The following is a 20,261-nucleotide window of genomic DNA, read 5'->3' as shown; positions in this document are numbered from 1 at the left end:
ATAATCACTTTATACTTAAAATTTTCTCCGTGAGTGCGGTTCTATAAAGGCAATATGAATGAAGACTAAATACTAAATTTCAGCCATTTCGGTGAGATATTGAATCCACAACCTCAAATTATCGAAAAATGGGGAGATACCATTCTATGGAAGCTATATGAAGACGTAGCCCTATACTGATTTTAGGTGGAAAGGTTTATTCGCCCAACGAAGACTAAATACAAAATTTCGGCCATTTCTGTGGGACATTGAAAATACAGAAAACCAGGAGGTGCCGTTCTATGGGGGCTATATACAGACGTGGACCTACATCGCAAAGTTTCAGGTGGAAAGTTTAGTAGCCCCAACGAAGACTAAAGACCAAATTTCAGCCATTTCGTTGGGATATTGAGGCCACAAACTTCAAAATACTGAAAATCGGGAGTTACCGTTCTTTGGGGGCTATATGAAGATTTGGCCTATACCTACATACAAAATACCAAATTTCGGCCATTTCGGTGGGACATTGAAAATACAGAAAACCAGGAGGTGCCGTTCTATGGGGGCTATATAAAGACGTTGACCTTTACCGCGAAGTTTCAGGTGGAACGTTTAGTAGCCCCAACGAAGACTAAAGACCAAATTTCAGCCATTTCGTTGGGATATTGAGGCCACAAACTTCAAAATACTGAAAATCGGGAGTTACCGATCTTTGGGGGCTATATGAAGATGTGGACCTATACAGACAAATTTCAAGTGGAAAGTTGCATGTCCCCAACGAAGACATAGTACAAAATTTCATTTAAGTGGGATATTGAGGCCACAACCTTCAAATTACAGAAAAACGGGAGGTACGAGGGCTACACGAAAACTATCTGACCAAGGCAACATCCCGTGTTGCCAGGCGCCATTTGAATTTTTTTGCACAGTTTGACAATTTTTTGGCTATACGTACTCAAGACAGTTTGTCATACGACCTTGTGTTGTGTTGTTTACAGTGACTTGAAAAAATCACTTTGCAAAAAAAGGTATTTACTTGTGAACATTTTCGACCGATCATTTTTCACAACTTCGATCAAATTAAATCTTTGTATGTGGATAAAGGGTCATCCTATAGCACTATGAAAAACTGGTTTAATGAATTCAATCGTGGCCGACACTAGCCAAAAAACGAAGGTCGGGGGGCCGTTGTGCCAGCAAAATATTAAGCCGTGCGTGAACGGATAATGCAGTATCGCATTTCTTCACCAACCAACATTTGATATTGCATGGACACCTAACCGCAAAAATGGATTATTCTCGTTATATCCAGAAAAATTGGAGGCTCTTGTGGATTGGTGCAAAGAAACTGTGAATAAAAACGATAGTTGTGCTTCAAATGGCGTTTATAAAATCGTCACAGACTACGAATCATGGATCTGTGCTTAGGAGCCCGAAAAAACCGTTTAGGTTTTCGAAAGCGAGCCAAATCCAACGAAAGTTGTTCATGTAAGAAGCACTTCAAAGCAAATGGACGCATGTTTCTTCAGCAAAACTGACCTTGTGGCGACTATACGGCTTCAAAATTTTAGGGCGGTTAATTCTGAGTCTTACACTACAATTTGTTTGCCAGAAGTCTCCTGAGAATTTCAAAAAACGAACAAAAGAAGACGAATCATTCTGCATCATGACAATTCGAGCTCTCACACATCGATTCAAACCAGCCCTGACAGGGTATCCAATGACTTTATTTTATTCCAGCATATCAAGAAAAAAAAGGCGTGGTCAACGATTTTCGTAGCCAGAAGATGCTGTAAAAAACCATGTTTTGGAGGTGTCTAAATCAGAGTGGGAAAAGGGATTCAGCAATTGGTTTGAGCGCAAAAAAGGCGTAAAAATCATGCTGGAGACTACTAAGGAAACCAATAAAACTATTTTTTATAGTAAATATTCGCGGTTTCATTGTTAGGCAGATAGTTATCGTTCAGCCCTCGTACGGTTCTATGGTGGCAATATGAAAATGGGAACCTATACCGACAAATTTCAAATGAAAAATGTTATACCCCCAACGAAGGCTAAATACAAAATTTCAGACATTTCGATGTTATAAAGAGGCTAAAACCTTCTAAATCCCGAAATCGGGAGGTACAGTTCAATGGCGGCTATAACACAACGTGGACCGATGGACCTTTCCATTTTCTGAACATCCAAGGAGTAATTTAAACTTCTATACCAAATTATTGGACTCTATCTTAAAAATTGCGAGCTGTATCTTGATTTCAACAGACAGACGGACATGGTTATTTCGGTACTATGGGAGCTATATCAAAACGTGGACCGATATAGCCCAATTATAAAGTTCTATCTTCAAAATTGTGAGCTGTATCTTGATTTCAACAGGCGAACGGAGAGACAGCGATGGTTATATCGACTTAAAACTTTATGCTGATCAAGAATATATATACTTGATTAGAAATAAAACAAAGTTTATTAAATCATAAAGTAAATTAGACTTTATTCGCGATGCTTATTTTATTACAACCTTTTTGTTACTAAGGGCGAAGTTAAAGTGATTATTTGAAACATATTAAAAATGGTTACAGCTATTGTTTTGCATGGACTGAGTCAATGATAAATATGTACATATTGTATGTATAGTAAGAACATTAGTAACGTTAAAGAAAGACAGGGAAGAACGACAGAATTAAGCTAATTTGAAAGCAGCATCTGACAGAGGCCTAGCACTACATAGGCATGTTACATATTAACTTATGTACACATCATTGCGTGGGCGTACGATCAAATGAAGATCAATAAACATACGTACAGACATATAAACGACGATATGCAAATTGTGCGTTGTCGATGGAATTGATTGCAATTTGTTGTTGTTGTTTGTGATCTGTTACATACAGTTTAGGGGAAAATTTTATCATATTTTTTGTTCATCATCAATTCTTTATAGGGTTTCCAACTAATATTTCAAAGTATAACAAACGGAATGACAATTTTAATTATAACCTACATATTATGCCGGAGGGCACACAAATTATTATTATGCGCCTACTATAAGGAACTTCATCAATGAAAATCATTTGTTTTCTTTCTATTCGGTATTTGGGATAATTCTCGATAATCCGGACACCAGAATTTTCGGAGGTTTCACAATTATCGAGATTAGACTAGATTTTTGATTTTTTGTTGTCTACATTTTCTGCCCAAATTGGATGTAATTGGGCATTTAGGGTTCCTTCAGGTCAATAAACTTCTCCACCATGATTTGGAATAGCACCAAAAATTATGGACATAGGTCCATGTTTTGGTATATTGCCATATAACGATATCTGCCGATTTTTGGTAGTTTTAGGGTTTCATTTACATTTTGTGACTAATTTACAATTAATTTTGCATTTGAGGTTCCCCGCAGACCCAAAACTTCCCTAAAGAAAATTTTCAAAATATGTAGGTATTTTGATTTTTGGTATTTTCAGTCCATGTTTTGGTATAGCCCCCCATTATATGGTTCCAATGACAGACATTCGATGTCATATTGAAAATAATCATTAATACGTACAATGCTCCTGTTTCTATTGTTTAATAAACGAATTATTTGCATTATAATTTTTAAAAATATGCAAAAATCCGATGCCTACATATAACAGTACCTCCCGAATTCCGGATATTTTGAGAATTTTAGCTAACATTTTTAACCTAACTACCTGTAATTTGACATATGAGGATCTTAGTGATCACAACAGTTCCCCAAAAAAATATGCAACATTAGTCCATGTTTTGGTATAGCCCACATATAACGGCACCTCCCGATTTTCGGTTATTTGAAGGTCTTAGCTATATTGTTTGACGGAACTACCGGTAGTTTCCCTGCAGTCACACAACTTTTCCTCCGGCGGAACTTATCGATTTTTTACATGCTTTAATTAAACTCCAAAATATCTATCCCAAAACGTCCCAAATTACCACAAATAGGGTTTCACCTACATTTAAGTCACTTCTGCCAGCAAATAACTATTAACCTTCAAGTTATAAGAGCATAAAAAAAAAATAAAAATTAAAGAAGGACTTATAACATGATCTTTATTCATTAATTGCTCCAAATGCGTAAATCAATTAATTAGCGTGGAATAGCGAAAATGAGATCTAACTTATAGTAATTCAAAATCTAAATATATGCCACCATCGAGATGAGCCACGAAATGTACGGGATCCAGGGCATAATCGGTGCGAGTTTTGGGATTTGGTTTGACACGAAATTTCGTTAATAGTTCCACCAAGGCTGCTTTAATCTGCACAAAACCAAAGGTAACACCTGAAAATAAGGAGAAATCAATTTAAATTCATTCCCATATGTTTGCTCACCTCTTCATTTTACTTACCCAAACATATTCTCGGACCATCACCATAACACCAATAGACACCTTTGTTGAGATACTTTTTAACTCCACCATTTTCTTCTAGAAATCGTTCCGGGTGAAATTCCAGCGCATCTTCATAGTGGTCGCTGTCCATCATTATGGGATATTTTGGTATTATGACCAACATACCACGGGGAACTTTGAATGATTTGCCATTTTTATTTGTCAACACAATGGGTTCAGTGCAAAGTTTTCGTGAAAATAAATCTACAGGAAACAAACGTAGAGATTCTGCAAAATAAAATTGAAAGAAACTAAATTAGTGGGACTTTATTTTTTACGCCTTACGCCAATAGTTATTACCAAGTATACATGCACTCAAATAGGGCAGTTCATGAATTGTATTAAAATCTCGATTTCCCGCAGACAAATTTTCTTCAAATTCCTTGCGTAATTTTTGCTGAGCTTGAGGATGACGGGCCAACTGCAAAACCAAATTTATAATGGGCAAAATATCAAAAATCGAAATCAATCAATAACAATTACCAATAGTAAAGTGTGAGCCAATGTCGAAGATACCGTCTCAAACCCATCCAATATAAATGTCATGGCATGAGCGCACAATTCCATGTGTGTGAGATTTTTCTTTTCTTGCAATTGCAGAAGGTAATTTAGAAAATCCACCCTGCCTTTAGCTTCGGCCTGAGATTGTCGCATTTCAATGGTTTTCTTCATCAGTTCAACAAAATAGTTTTCAAATTCTTTACTTATAGAACGAACTTTCTTAATCTTAGCAATGCTGGGTAATAGACCTACTAGGATCATATATACCGGAGAAAATCGAAACATTTCGTGTGTTTTCACTAGCAGTGGAGACTTCACATCCTTAAAGCTATCACTTTGTAAGCCCATGACAATGTCAGCTATTACATCGATCATAAAACGAGATGTTAACTGGAAAGAAGTAAAGACATTTTTGAAATAGTTATATAGAAATAGAAATAACAAGTAAAAAGGCGTTACCTTCGGGCGGGCCGAACTTTTATACTCACCACCATAAGATATTCTAAACTAAAATGGAATAATTATTTCCTTTCCTGTTTATAATTTTAGGTGGAGATATTTTGTGACCACTTATACCTCAAGTGCCTAAATAAGGTAAATGCATGTAAAAATGTCTTCAATCGGGCGGCACCTTTGTATGGGGCTATATCCAAGTGTGGATATATCCCTCATTTACTCAAAGACTGGCAAAACTCAAAAAATGCGTTTTCTGAGTTAGCAATTTCTATTTTTTCTACGACTTCTTTCTATTGCATCTGGTGTCAAATTTTCAAGCTGATATGTCTAAAACTCAACAAGTTAGAGCTCATTAACTACGAGTTTGGCATAATTCAACAAAACGGTTTTTGGATTTATGAAGCACTAAGACACTTCAAATCAAGTTTGATCTTGAAACGCGTTTTTCTCGAAACTCAATTTTTTGAGATGTGTCATTCTTTGAGTAAATGAGCGATATGTTGACAAATTTCGGTGTAGAAGTTTCGTGACTACTGAGGCCCTTAAATGTCGAATTACAGATAGTTCAGTCAATAAATGTAGATAAACTTCTCCACACGCCTAAAATCGGGAAGTAACTTTATATTGGGGATATACCAAAAGATGAACCTACATTGACAATTCTCAGTAAAGAGGTGTTGTGACAATTTTTGGTGGAGAATTTTTGTGACCACAGAGAACCTCAAATGGATATAAGAGAAAATTCGGTTAAAATGTGTAGGTAAAATTCTCAAAATATCACAAACCGGGAGGTACCGTTATAGGGGTGGAGCTATACCAAAACATGGGCCTATATTGACAATTTTAGAACACACGGAATCTCAAATGTTAAATTCCCGGTAGTTCGCCTAAAAATGTAGTTAAATCGTCAAAATACCAAAAATCGGGAGGTACCCTAATATGGTGGCTATACCAAAACGTGTGCCTATGCTGACCATTTTTGGTGCAGATATGCAGGTAGATGCAGGTAGTTCGATTAAAAATTGTAGCTAAAATCCTCTGAAATCGGGAGGTACCGTTACATGGGGGTTGTACTAAAACATGGACCTATATTGACAATTTTTGGCGGATATGCTTTGTGACCATAGCGAACCTCATATGTTAAAATACAGGTAGTTCGGTAAAAAATTTAGCTAAAATCCTCAAAATATCGAAAATCGAAAGATACCGTTATGTTGGGGTCATACCAAAACATAGACTATATTAATAATTCTTAATGGAAAAATTTTTGTGACCACTCGGAAGGTACCATTACATGGGGGCTATGCCAAAACATGGACCTATATTAACAATTTTTGGTGAAGAAGTCTTGTGACTACTAGGAACCTCAAATATCAAATTACAGGTAGTGTGATCAAAAAATTTAGTTAAAATCTTCAAAATACCTAAAATTGTCGATATTGGGGCTATAGCAAAACATGGATCTATATTTATAATTTTTGGTGGGGAAGTCTTGGGAACTTTAAATAATAAATTACAGGTAGTACGGTCAAAAATGTACCAAAAATCCCCAAAATACCGACAATCGGGAGATATCGTTATATGGGGGCTATACCAAAACAAAGGCCGATATTAATAATTTTTGGTGGAGAAGTTTTGTGACTCTATAACAAACCATGAACTCATATTGATATGAGTGGAAACATCAAATGTCAAATTACCGCTAGTTCGGTCAAAAATGGAGATAAAAGCCTCAAAATACCGAAAATCGGGAAGTACCGTTTTATGGGGGCTATTCCAAAACATGGACCTATATTGACAATTTTTGTTGGAAAAGTTTTGTGACAACTGTCAACCTCAAAAGTCAAATTACCGCTATTTGGATAAAAAATGTGGCCAATATCTTCAAAATATCAGAAATCGGGAGGCACCGTTATCTGGGGGCTATACCAAAACATGGACCTATGTTGACAATTTTTGACGGGGATGTTTTGTGATCACAGCGAACCTCAAAAGGTCATTTGCAGGTAGTTCGGACAAAAAAATTAGCTAAAATCCCCAATATATCGAAAATCGGATGGTACCGATATATTGGGGATATACCAAAACATGGACCTATATTAATAATTCTTAGTGGGGAATTTTTTTGACCACTGGGAACCTCAAATGTCAAATTGCCGTTACATCTGTCAAAAAAAAAATAATCCATAGGTGTGGTTATACCGGCGTTATAATAAAAAATAATAAACCTATGTTGACAATTTATGATGGAAATGTTTTGCGACCACAGGGAACCTCAAATGTCAAATTACTTCTAAGTCGGACAAAAAAGAAGTTAAAATCTTCTAAATATCTAAAATCCGGAGGTGTCGTTATATGGGAGGCTATACCAAAACGAGGACCTATCTTGGCAATTTAGCTAAATTTTCTCATCGAACTAGCTGAAATTTGATATTTGAGGATCCCAATACCAAAAAAACTTCTCCACTAAAAATTACCAAGATAGGTCCACGTTTTGATATATCCCCCATATAACAGTACCTACAGATTTAATGTATTTTAATACCTTTTTTACCATATTTAGGCACCTGGGGTATCCGTGGTAGAACAAATTTTGCTCCAAAAATTCAACGAATTATTCCATTTTAGTTCAAAATATTTTAGTTCTGTTCGGCTCGGCCGAACTAAATATCGTCCTTACTTGTTAATTTTATAAACTTACATCCTTTGCATCCATACCATCACTAGACGGTACTTTCAACTCCATTTCTATGTAATCTGTCATACGCTTACAGATTTCCAGAGTTATGGGAAACATAGATTTGATCTGAAAATTAATTCGAAAATTAAATTTTTTCACATTCATGCATATGTATGCAGATGCTGATATTGTTTTACTCGACTTAATGTAAGCCCTGGAATTATTTCCGATCTACGCTGTTTCCATTTTTCTCCTCCGGTTACAAAGGGATTATTGGCAAAGAGAAAGTCCGTCTTTTCATCAATCTGAAACAAGAAAAGGGGAGATAGATCCAGGTATTTTTGTTTTGATTACAATATTTACCATAACAGAACTTTCATTATCGTGAAAGTGTTTAAAATCCTGAATATATATTCGCCTTACCAACTCTGGATTTATTATAAACAATTGTGGTGTACGATTTTTAAAAATTCCAACAAAATCATCTGTATATTTATAGGTACTGCAACGATTAATATTAATAATTTTGTAATTCAATTAAATCTAATCAAATTTCCAAATCTAAATTAATAATTTAAAGAATTGTTAAGATGAAATAGGTAGTACCCCCAATCATATCCGTCGGGTCTTCAACTCACATATGTTCTATAGATATTACATATCCTACCAGACTCGTTTCGTCTACATCAGATCATATTGCACACCACACAGGAACAGCGTAGCTTACCACAGTCCGGTCCATTGCTTTTTAAGAGGTCTACAACTTTCCTTTGTCATAACCCCAAGCGCTGTCGGTCAGCGCCTTGAAAACTATTTCCTACATCTGATATTGTCGCAAATAACAGTGAAAGCTACCGTTTACAAGAATTGAGCTATTTTATTTTTCCTCAGGTACTAAATTTTAGTGAAATTTCATATTTGGTGAACTAGATCTTTTAGTGAACAGTTTGGAACAAAGTTTCGTTTTCACAGAATGATGCCTGAGAGTGTCCTCTTTTTGTCCATATATACTTTTGTACAAGTCCCGTTCCGTTCGTTTAACACTTTTATAAATGGTTTGAAATTACATGTGTAAAAATGTGTGTTTTTTATACCCTCAGCATTTATGCTAACGAGCTTATATACACTTTCATACGGGCAAAATGTGCCTAATCAAAATAATGGTTTTAGAACCCAATTAATTTTTGACGAAATTTGTTTCAGACAATTTGGAATTGATAAAGCCATGTCCGTCGCGGAGCGCACGATAACTCTCGAACGGATAAACCGATTCGGTCAAAAATTTGGCTTTCGTAATATTTTGTCCAAACTTAGTTTATGTTCGAAGATGGGTTATATCGGTCCACTCCTTCCGGTACCTCCCCCACAAAAGTTTGAAAATGTTCGGAAAATTTGTGGGCACGATAACTCCTGAAGGGAGAAACCGATTTGGTCCATATTTTGCACATCGTGAAATTTCTACCAGACTTAGACGAGGTTCCAATATGGACTCAATCGGTCCACTCTTTCGGGTCCCTCCCACACACAATTTCGGAAAAGTTCAGTTTAGGACCTGCTCTCGCGCACAATAAATCTTGAAGGGAGTGACCGATTTGGTCCATACTTTACTCATCTTAATATATCTACCAGATATACGTCAGGTTCGAATATGGACTACATTTGTCCACATCTTCGGGTACCTCCTACACAAAATTTCGGATAAATTCATTTTAAGACCTGCTCCCGAATCACTTTGATTTTTATTGAAGCAACTTATACCATATGTTGTGGCTGGAGAGCTCGAACCGAATAATGCGTTCATCCACAATTTGGATATAGTAATATTTCTTCGAATATTATATGAAATTTGAAGGTGGTGCTTATACTATAAGCCTTATAGGTCCACTCCTTCCTTTACCTCCCCCACAAAAGTTCGAAAATATTCGCTAAAATCGTAAGCGCGGTATCTCATAAACGTAGCTACCGATATGGTCCAAACTTTGAATCTCTAAATATTTTGTCCAAACTTAGTTTATGTTCAAATGTGTTTTGTCGGTTCATACGCCCAAAATTAAAAAAAAAAACCTACAAACACAAGTTTTTTTTTGTCGGAAAAGGTATTTAAATCCACACAGGCTGAGGGTATATCTCTGTCGGCAAAGCCGACTGATACTTTTTTACTTGTTTCCATACCGTTTCCCATATAAATTATAGCTTTTTTACACAAATGGACATGTTTTTTTTTTAATATTTAATATATGAGTTTTTATAAGAGTACCCCAAATATTATTTTAATATTAGAAAAAAAAAAGATTTTTTTGAGAACAAGTAAAAAAAACGGCACGTTCGGCAGGGCAGAACTTTTTATACCCTCTACCCTGAAATATTCTGATCGGTCGGTACCGTTATATGAGGGCTACAATAAAACATTGACCTATTTTCATAATTTTTGTTGGAGAAGTTTCTTGATCACTGGGAACCCTAAATGACAAATTATAGCTAATTTGGTCTGCAAATGTAGCTAAAAACGTCAAAATACTTGACTTCGCTAAAATCGTAAGCGCGGTATCTCATAAACGTAGCTACCGATATGGTCCAAACTTTGAATCTCTAAATATTTTGTCCAAACTTAGTTTATGTTCAAATGTGTTTTGTCGGTTCATACGCCCAAAATTAAAAAAAAAAAACCTACAAACACAAGTTTTTTTGTCGGAAAAGGTATTTAAATCCACACAGGCTGAGGGTATATCTCTGTCGGCAAAGCCGACTGATACTTTTTTACTTGTTTCCATACCGTTTCCCATATAAATTATAACTTTTTTACACAAATGGACATGTTTTTTTTTTTAATATTTAATATATGAGTTTTTATAAGAGTACCCCAAATATTATTTTAATATTAGAAAAAAAAAGATTTTTTTGAGAACAAGTAAAAAAAACGGCACTTTCGGCAGGGCAGAACTTTTTATACCCTCCACCATAAAATATTCTGATCGGTCGGTCGGTACCGTTATATGAGGGCTACAATAAAACATTGACCTATTTCCATAATTTTTGTTGGAGAAGTTTCTTGATCACTGGGAACCCTAAATGACAAATTATAGCTAATTCGGTCTGCAAATGTAGCTAAAAACGTCAAAATACTTGAAATCCGGCGGTACCGTTATATGAGGGCTACATCAAAATGTGGACCTAATTATAATAATAATTTTTAGTGGAGAAGTGTTTTGGTCATTGGGAAAAATGTCAAATTTTAGCTAATTCGGTCAGAAAATGTAGCTAAAAGCCTCAAAATACCTTAAATCGGACTCTAGAGTGATTACAACAAACAGACGGACGGACATGACTAGATCGTCTTAGAATTCAAATGATTTTAATACATCGGAAAGCTGATTAGTTATCTGTAGAACAAAAATATTATGAAAATGTCTCTACCTGTATCAATGCTGCATTGCTTCAGGTGGTCTAGTAACATTACCCGCTTATGTTCGACTACTCGCCTGTTGACTTCAAGAGTATATTCTCTAACTCTTGCGTCTTCAGGGTTCGTACGACAAAGCTCATCGCGCTCATTTGCTGGTCCGTCGTCTCTGCTGAGAAATTTGGTTTTATTTCAGCTATTCGACCAGCAGGTATGTAGCAAGCTGCTACTACCGTGATGAGGGAATGGATCTGAGGGAATGGACAGCTCTCTGATCTGGGTTCAGTGGTTATGAACGCGGATATTCATCGGTCGTATATATTCGATACCCTTAGACCCTGGTACTCGTTGCTGGCCCGTCGTAATGATTTTTAATGACAACTCCTTATCGACTTTATGCTTGACAATTCAAAACAGGTATTTTCTACCTCACTTCTTCGGTCCATTGTCAAACCGAGAAGGATTTTAAATTTATCAACAGATTTCGTCTGCAACCTTTCCCTATACCCTCTTACGGACTTTGTCGGGTTTTTTCGACAATTTATGCTTAAAACTTCTCTACAAGTGGTGTCTTAAGACACGCCGTTCGGACTCGGCAATAAACAGTAGGTCCCATATCATTGAGCTAATATGAATCGGGGTGCACTCATTGATATGAGAGAAGTGTCCCTTGTCCCGTATGGGATGTTTGTGGAACAATTATTATTATAATTATGCTTTTTAGGATCTATTATCGTCCATGTACTCGTATGTCCCTGTCTTTATCCCGCTTATTGGGACTTATATGTTTTAGTTTTTCATGGCTCGAAAATTAATTTGCAACCCGATGGACTCATAAGTTCAGCAAATATAGCGGTTATAAAACAATAGGCCCCGAAATTCGTCTACAAATATATAGCATTTCGGACCAAGGGATATATACATTCGTAATTATTGTAAATATAACATTTTTAAAAAATATGGTATAGGGGAAGCTCCCCGCCCCTTCCGAAATTCAACTAAATTTGTAGCCTGTTTTAACCGGGGGCCATCCCTGTACATGCCCTGGAAATTTCAGGAAAATCGGTTTAGTAGTTTTTGTAGAAATGATGAAAATTGAAAATTGACACAAGTCAAATTTTCTTTGCATAAAAACCCAAGTCGGGTTATGGCGAACATTTTACAGAAAGAATTATCGAAATCATTCCAGCCGTTCTCAACTGATGCCATTACCAACGAACGACATTTGATTTTTATTTATATACATTTAGTCCTCGTTGGGTGTATAAAACTAGCCACTTGAAAATTTTTCGGTATAGGTCCACGTCTTCATATAGTAGAACCCATAGAACGGCACCGTCTGATTTTCGGTATTTTCACGGTATAAGCTTTATTATCATACCGAAGTGGCTAAATATTTTAGTATATAGATTTCTGTGAGGATATAAAACAGTCTCGCAGAAATTTGTTGGTACAGGTCCACGTTTTGATATAGCTCCCATGGAACGGCATAGCCCGATTTTTTGTGTTGCCAAGGTTTTAGCGGCATTATACTACAGAAATGGATACATCTTAGAATTTTGTGTTCCTTGGGGCTACAAAATGTTTCCATCATAAATTGGACAGCAAAAGTTCACGTTTTGATATAGCATCCATAGAACGGTACTGTCCGATTCTCGGTATATTCAAGGATCAAGCTTCAATATCACACAGAAATAGTTGAAAATTCGTATTCAGTTTTCGTTGGGAGCAATAAATTTTCCCCCAGAAATTTGTCGGTAGAGGTCCACGTTTTCATATAGCCACCAAAGAACATGACCTCCCAACTTTCGAAATTTTAAAGATTTTAGAATCATTCTCATACGGAAATGGTTGAAAATTCGTATTTATTCGTCTTTGTGGCCACACAATGGTTCTCCAGAAATTTGTCAGTATTGAAAATTCATATTTGGTTTTAGATATGGCAATACAACGTTCCTACAGAGAATTTTTGGTGTAGATGCATGTTTTAATATAGCCCCATAGATGAATTTGGAATTTTAATATGGAGGGTATAATAAAATTTATCATTCCATTTGTAACACATCGAAATATTCGTCGGAGACCCTATAAAGTATATATATTCTTGATCAGGGTAAAACTCTAAATGGATATAACCATGTCCGTCCGTCCGTCTGCCTGTCCGTTGAATTTAAGATACAGCGCACAATTTTTTCAGATAGAGCTCTATAATTTGGTATAGAAGTTTCTTCTACTTCTAGGATGTTTGGTATTGAAAATGGGCTATATCGGTCCACGCCTTCATATAGCCCCCACAGAACGGTACATAAAAATGTTTGGTATTATGGAGGTATTAGCCTCATTATCTCACTGAAATGGCTGAAATTTAGTATTTAATCTTCGCTGGGGGTATGAAACTTTCTACCTGAAATTTGTGGGTAGAAGTCTACGACTTCATATAGCCCCCATAGAACACTACCTCCCGATTTTCGGTATTTTTAGGGTTATGGTCTCAATAACCCACAGAAATGGTTGAAATTTTGTATTCAGTCTTCGTTGAGTGTACGAAACTTTCCACCTGAAATTTTTGAGTAAAGATCCACGACTTTATATAGCCCCTTAGAACGGTACCAACCGATTTTCAGTATTTTGCAGGTTGTGCTCTCAATATTACTCCGAAATGGTTGAAGTTTGGTACATAGTCTTCTAAGTGTTCACCAGAAGTTTGTCGGTATAGGTCCACGCCTTCATAAAGCCCAGATTGAACGGCACGTCCCGATTTTCGGTAATTTGAAGGTTGTGGCCATATTATCTCATCGAAATGACTGAAATTAGCTATTTAGTCTTTTTGAAACAAAAAATATTCCTCCGAAAATTTCTTAGTACAGGTCCACGTTTTGATATAGTCCCACAAAAGGTAGCTTCGATTTTCGATTTTCCCACAGGAATATGTAAAATTTGATATGTTGTCTTCGTTGGGGATGTACTGCATTCCTGTAAAGAATTATCAGTAAAGGTCCATGTTTTGATATAGCCCTTATAATAGGTACCTGCCGATTTGCGGCATTTTCAAGGTTTTAGACGCATTATTCTACAGAAATGAGTAAAATTCGTTATATAGTCTTCACTGGGGATATACAGCATTCCTGTCAGGAATTGTCGATATAGGTCTATGTTTTGATTTAAGACCATTCTTCCCGATTGATGTGGTATTTCGTTTTCGTTGGTTGCACAACATTTTTTGCTGAGAATGATCGGTAAAGATCCACGATTTGATATAGCCCCCATTATTTTGAAAGTTTTGCCACATTTTCCTATCGAAATTGTTGAAATTTCTTCCCAAAAAAATTAATATTAATATGGGCCTAGTTTTTCCTATAACCCCCATATAGCGGTACTACCCGATTTTAGGTGTTTTGAAGCATTTATCTAAATTTTTGGCTCGAATTGGCTGTACTTTGGTATTTACGGTTCTTAGTAGTCATAAACATTATGCACGAAAAATTGTGGACATAGGTTCAGGTTTGGTAAAGCCCCCATATAACGGTACCTCCCGATTTCAGGTATTTTGAAGTTTTATCCACATTTTCGGCCCGAATTGGCGGTAATTTGGTAATTAAAGTTCCCAATAGTCAGAAACATACTGCACGAAAAATTGTGGACATAGGTCTAGGTTTTGGTATAGCCCCCCTATAAAGGTACCTCCCGATTTCATGTATTTTGAAGTTTTTATCTACATTTTCGGCCCGAATTGGCTGTAAATTGCCATTTGGAGTTTCATTGACCATGAAGCTGTTCCGCCAAAAAGTGGGGACATAGGTCCAGGTTCTCACTCAACTCATTCAATCGATTCATATTCTATGAGCCTAATTAAAAGCAATTGAAAGTTATTCAACTGAATGGTCTATGTCGAAAAAAATTTGCATCAGTTATTAACCATCCGAGTGGGTTCAAATTCACTTAGGGATATACATATGTATGTAATTCAACCCTTTTCACTATTAGAACTTCCACACACCGTTATTATACACACACATACGGACATACTTATAAATATCACACATATCGTAGACCACATGACGTTTTTTCGTTACAGCACTGGGTAAATTTCCAAAGAAAATTTCAGGCTTTGGCCCATTTACTTCTGAATACCACCAATAGTTGAAATTCCAACGCAAAAATATGTAGAACAAGCCGCTAGCGGCTGCCATTAGCCAGAGCGTTATTAAGAGCATCATTTCCGCACACAATGTTTCAGTTTGAGAAAAATGTTTATTTTTTATTTATTCCGATGTTTTATTTCCCCGATCTATTTATTGTCCGTTTCCATCGGTCGTTGACTAAAAACTGAAATTAAATGTTTACATTTCAAGCCTAGTATCATAGCTGAGGTTTGTTATCTTCTTGTACTGCCTATCAGTGATGAGCAACAAGTGCTCAGTATTGCAGCACATACATACATGCGTACATACATACATACATATGTCTTGCAAAGAGGGGAAAGGAATTTATTTATATGAATTGCATTTAATGATTGGTCGGACAATTACAATAGCGTTGTAATAACAAAACTATTTGAGTGTATTAGGCGCAAAAGCACCAAATAGCTATAGTCAGAAGGGACCGACCATGTGTTACCCTACACCACTGCAGCGGAGCAGAACCAGTCATTACACCCCTTTGCCTTCAGGTTAAGGAGGTATAAGGAAATGTTGCCAATAACTATTTTTGTTACATAGGTTAAGAAAAAATGCCCAAGTACAAATACGCTTATTTTTGGTTGTTGCAGACAAAAGTTATACAAGGGTTGGACGATAACTATTTGACCCAACAACAAGAACGAGAATATTTACCAGCAAAAATAGTTTTGTTGTTTCCTTAACTAGCCAACGGCATGATTTATAAATTTTTTAATGCGCCCAAACCCATTGTTGATTCACTTCTTCCACTCCGATTTAGACACCTCAAAACACGGGCTTTGAACGCTTTTACAGCATCACCACCCCTTTTTTAATATGCACGTATCAATTGAAGTCAATTTCTCGGTTTGAAACGATGTGTGAGAGCTCGTATTGTCATGATGCAGAACCGTTCGTCTTCGCTTGTTTGTTTTTCGAATTTCTCAGGAAACTTCAGGCAAACAAATTGTAGTATACCACTCAGAATTAATTTCTCAAGCCGTGTAGTCGCTACGGCAAATGGTCGAAGAAACAGAAACAGACCATTTGCTTCCATATGCTTCTTACATGAACCACTTTCCTTAGATTTGGCTCTCTTTCGAAGACCCAAACGGTCGATTCCTGTTTCATTTGGGGCTCCTAAGCACAGATCCAAGGTGCATAGATCTTCATCTCTGCCGATCTCATAAACGGCATTAGAACCACCGTGATCGTTTTTATTCACAATTTCTTTGCACCAATCCACAAGGCCCTTTTTTTGATTTTTTGATTGTTCAATTTTGTTGGATCTAACAAGAAGAATCCATTTATGAGGCCAGGTGTTCATGCAATATCAAATGTTAGTTGAGGGAAGAAATGCCCCAGGATGACTATATTTTACGGTATATAATATGGCGTTTTATCATTATCTGTTCACGCACGGCTTAATTTTTTCAGGGAAAAGCGCATATTTTCAGCGACCATGACGACCTTCGTTATTGGCGAGTTTCGCCCACGATTGAATTCATTAAACCAGTTTTCTATTGACATACAAAGATTGATCGATGCACGAATCGGACGAAAATGTTCACAAGTAAATTCCATTTTTTGCAAGTAATTCGGTAGGACATGTGATTAAAACCTTCAAATTTCCATGGGGACTTTGGCAAAGAGTGGACGTATATTTTCCGATTGCAAGGAATGTTTTGTACCTGTCAAAATATATGTATATACATATGTATAATATAATAAATAACAAATCTCAGCTTTTCTGTGGGATGTTGAGGCCACAACCTTCAAAATACCGAAAGTCGGAAGGCACCGTCTTATGGGGACTATATGCAGACTTAGACTTATACAGACAAATTTCAGGTGAAAATGTTTATACCACCAACGAATGCTAAATACCAAATTTCAGCCATTTCGGGGGTATATTGAGGACACAACCTTCAAAATACCGAAAATCGGAACGTACCCTTCTTGGAGACTACATGAAGACGTGGACATATACCGACAAATTTATGGTTGAAATTTGTATACACCCATCGAAGACTAAATACCAAATATTAGGCAATTCTGTGGGATGTTGAGGCCACAACCTTCAAAATACCGAAAATCGAAAGGTACCGTCCTACGAGGACTATATGAAGACATGCATCTATACCGACAAATTTAAGTTGCAAAATTTTACACCCCCCAACAAAGACAAAAAGCCAAATTTCAACCATTTCGGGGGTACATTAAGGACACAACCTTCAAAATACCGAAAATCGGAAGGTACCGTTCTATGGGGAAGACGTTGAGCTCTACCGACAAATTTCAGGTGGAAAATCTAATACCACCAACAAAGACTAAATGCCAAATTTCAGCCATTTCCGTGCGATATTGAGCCCACTACCTTCAAAATACCGAAAATCGGGTGGTACCTTTCTATGGGTTCTATATAAAGGCTTGGACCTATCCGAATTTAAAATTTCAGCCATTTCGTTATGAAAATGAGACTAAAACCTTAAAAATACCGAAAATCGGGAGGTACCGTTCTATGGGGGCTATATGAATGCATGGATCTATATAGCCCATTTTCAATACCAACATCCTAGAGAGTAATAGAAACTTCTTTACCAAATTATAAAGTTCTATCTTCAAAATTGCGAACTGTATCTTCATTTCAACAGACGACCATGGTTATTTCGACTTAGAATTTTATGCTGGCCCAGAATTTAATTATACCTTCCATATTATGACGGAGAGTATAAAAACGGTAAATTAGAAAGAAAATATATTAAAAAAAACTAAGAACGGCGTTAAGTTCGGCCGGGCCAAACTTGTTATACCCTCCAGCACGAGTTTCATTGAAGTAAAATGGAACAATTAGTTTCCTTTCGTTTATGAAGAAGACTAAATACCAAATTCCAGCTTGTTTGGCAAAACAAAGTGGCTAACCTTCAAAATACCGAAATCCGGGAGGTACCGTTCCTTGGGGCTATATCAAAACGTCGGTATATACCTAAAATTTCTGGCGGACAGTTTTTAGGCTCAAAGAAGACTAAATACCAAATTTCCGGTAAAACCTTCAAGATACGGAAAATTAAGAGATGCGCTTCTATGGGGAATATAAGAACTCGCGGACCTTTCTTGATAATTCTCTTCTTGAATATAATACTCTTCTCGAATTTTCGGTGGAATATCGACGCCAGAACTTTCAGAATTACGATAATCGGGAGGTACCTTTCTATGGGGGCTATGTCGAAACGTGGACCTATATCGACGAATTTCAGTCAGAAAGGCTTTTACCTCCAACAAAGACTAAATACCGCATTTCAGCCATTTCGGTGGAATATTTAGGCCACAACCTACAAAATACCGGAAATAGGGAGGTACCGTTCTATGGGGGCTATAGTAAAGCGTGGACCTATACCGACAAATTTCATATGGAACGTTTGGTACCCCAAAATGAAGACTGAATACCAAATTTCACCCAATTCTGTGGAATATTGATGACACAACCTTCAAAATACCGGAAATAATGAGGTACCGTTCAATGGAGGCTATACTAAGGCGTGGACCTATATGGAACGTTTAATATCGCAAAGTGAAGACCAAATACCAAATTTCAGCCATTTCTGTGCAATATTGAGAATTCAACCTTAAAATAGCGTAAATAGGGAGGTACCGTTCTATGGAGGCTATACTAAGACGTGAACATATACCGAACAATTTCATATGGAACGTTTAATACCCCAAATGAAGACAAAGTACTAAATACCATTGCTATCGCAAACGATTCGTTTTCGAATGTTTTTCGATAGTTTTGTGGATATTTTATTCGAAAACGACACACGAGAACGAATTGAAAACGATTCCTTCGTCGCTCAGTTTGTGACAGGAAAACCTTCGAATTCGATAATCGTTAATAATATTATTAGCGAATGAAAGATGATAGCTTTTACGATAGTGCCGAAAAAGCATTTTTGGCGGACATGGCATGTTTAACTTTATCTGACGTCTCTTAATAGTTCTGTTATGTACCTTTTTCTTCTTTGTAATGTTTGCGATTCAATGTATGTAACTGTTTATAAACATTAAGTCTGTCTGGTTACTCAAAAGTTTGCAACAATTTGTACCAATTGTTACTGAAAGTTGTCTGTTAACTCACATTGTCTCTGTTAACTCTCTGTTATTCATTAAGAACTTGCAAGTTTTTGCTGGAGAAATTTCTTCTAGCAAGAACTTGCAAGTAACCAGACACACATATTGTTGTCTTGTATTTGTAACCTAGCCATATGTTGGGTTTATCATCACTTCTTGTTTATATTATAAGTAGCATTTATATCGAAAATATTTGAAAAAGCAAATGGGAATTTTATACGAACTACATAAAATTATTTTTTAAAACTAAAAAAATTCCGAAGTAAAAAATGTTTCTCATAACATTTTTTCTTGTGAAGAAAAAACATTCGCCAAATATTCGAAAACGATATCGTTTTTAAACTTTTGACGAACAAAAGAACAACGTGCTTGTGTACACCCGAAAAACATTTGCCAATCCTTCGACAGTGTTATCGTTTTCGAAAGTTGTGCCGGACATTCGAATAACCCCCCATACCATTGCTGTCGCAAACGATCCGTTTTCGAATGTTTTTCGATAGTTTTGCGGATGTTTTGTTCGAAAGCGACACACGAGAACGAATTGA

General features: G+C 36.5%; 1 protein-coding gene across 1 annotated transcript in view; it reads right to left on the bottom strand.

Moving 5' to 3' along the window:
* Nucleotides 1–4,087: 4,087 nt before the first annotated feature.
* The window catches only part of LOC141398274 (uncharacterized), a 33,996-nt gene continuing 17,822 nt past the window's right edge, over nt 4,088–20,261 (bottom strand). Inside the window, exons 9-16 of the mRNA XM_073975555.1 lie at nt 15,458–15,673; nt 8,395–8,533; nt 8,229–8,336; nt 8,053–8,157; nt 4,878–5,285; nt 4,695–4,815; nt 4,353–4,622; nt 4,088–4,285 (exon numbers count right to left, since the gene is read on the bottom strand). Coding sequence (XP_073831656.1) covers nt 4,122–4,285; nt 4,353–4,622; nt 4,695–4,815; nt 4,878–5,285; nt 8,053–8,157; nt 8,229–8,336; nt 8,395–8,533; nt 15,458–15,673 — 1,531 coding nt within the window. The 3' untranslated portion in view covers nt 4,088–4,121. The remainder of the gene's footprint in view (nt 4,286–4,352; nt 4,623–4,694; nt 4,816–4,877; nt 5,286–8,052; nt 8,158–8,228; nt 8,337–8,394; nt 8,534–15,457; nt 15,674–20,261) is intronic.

The sequence above is a fragment of the Musca autumnalis genome, unplaced genomic scaffold, assembly GCF_047663935.1.
Source record: "Musca autumnalis isolate F117 unplaced genomic scaffold, ASM4766393v1 scaffold_3, whole genome shotgun sequence".
NCBI lineage: Eukaryota > Metazoa > Arthropoda > Insecta > Diptera > Muscidae > Musca > Musca autumnalis.
The sequence above is the reverse complement of the archived record's forward strand: the minus strand, read 5'-3'. Positions and strand labels throughout refer to the sequence as shown.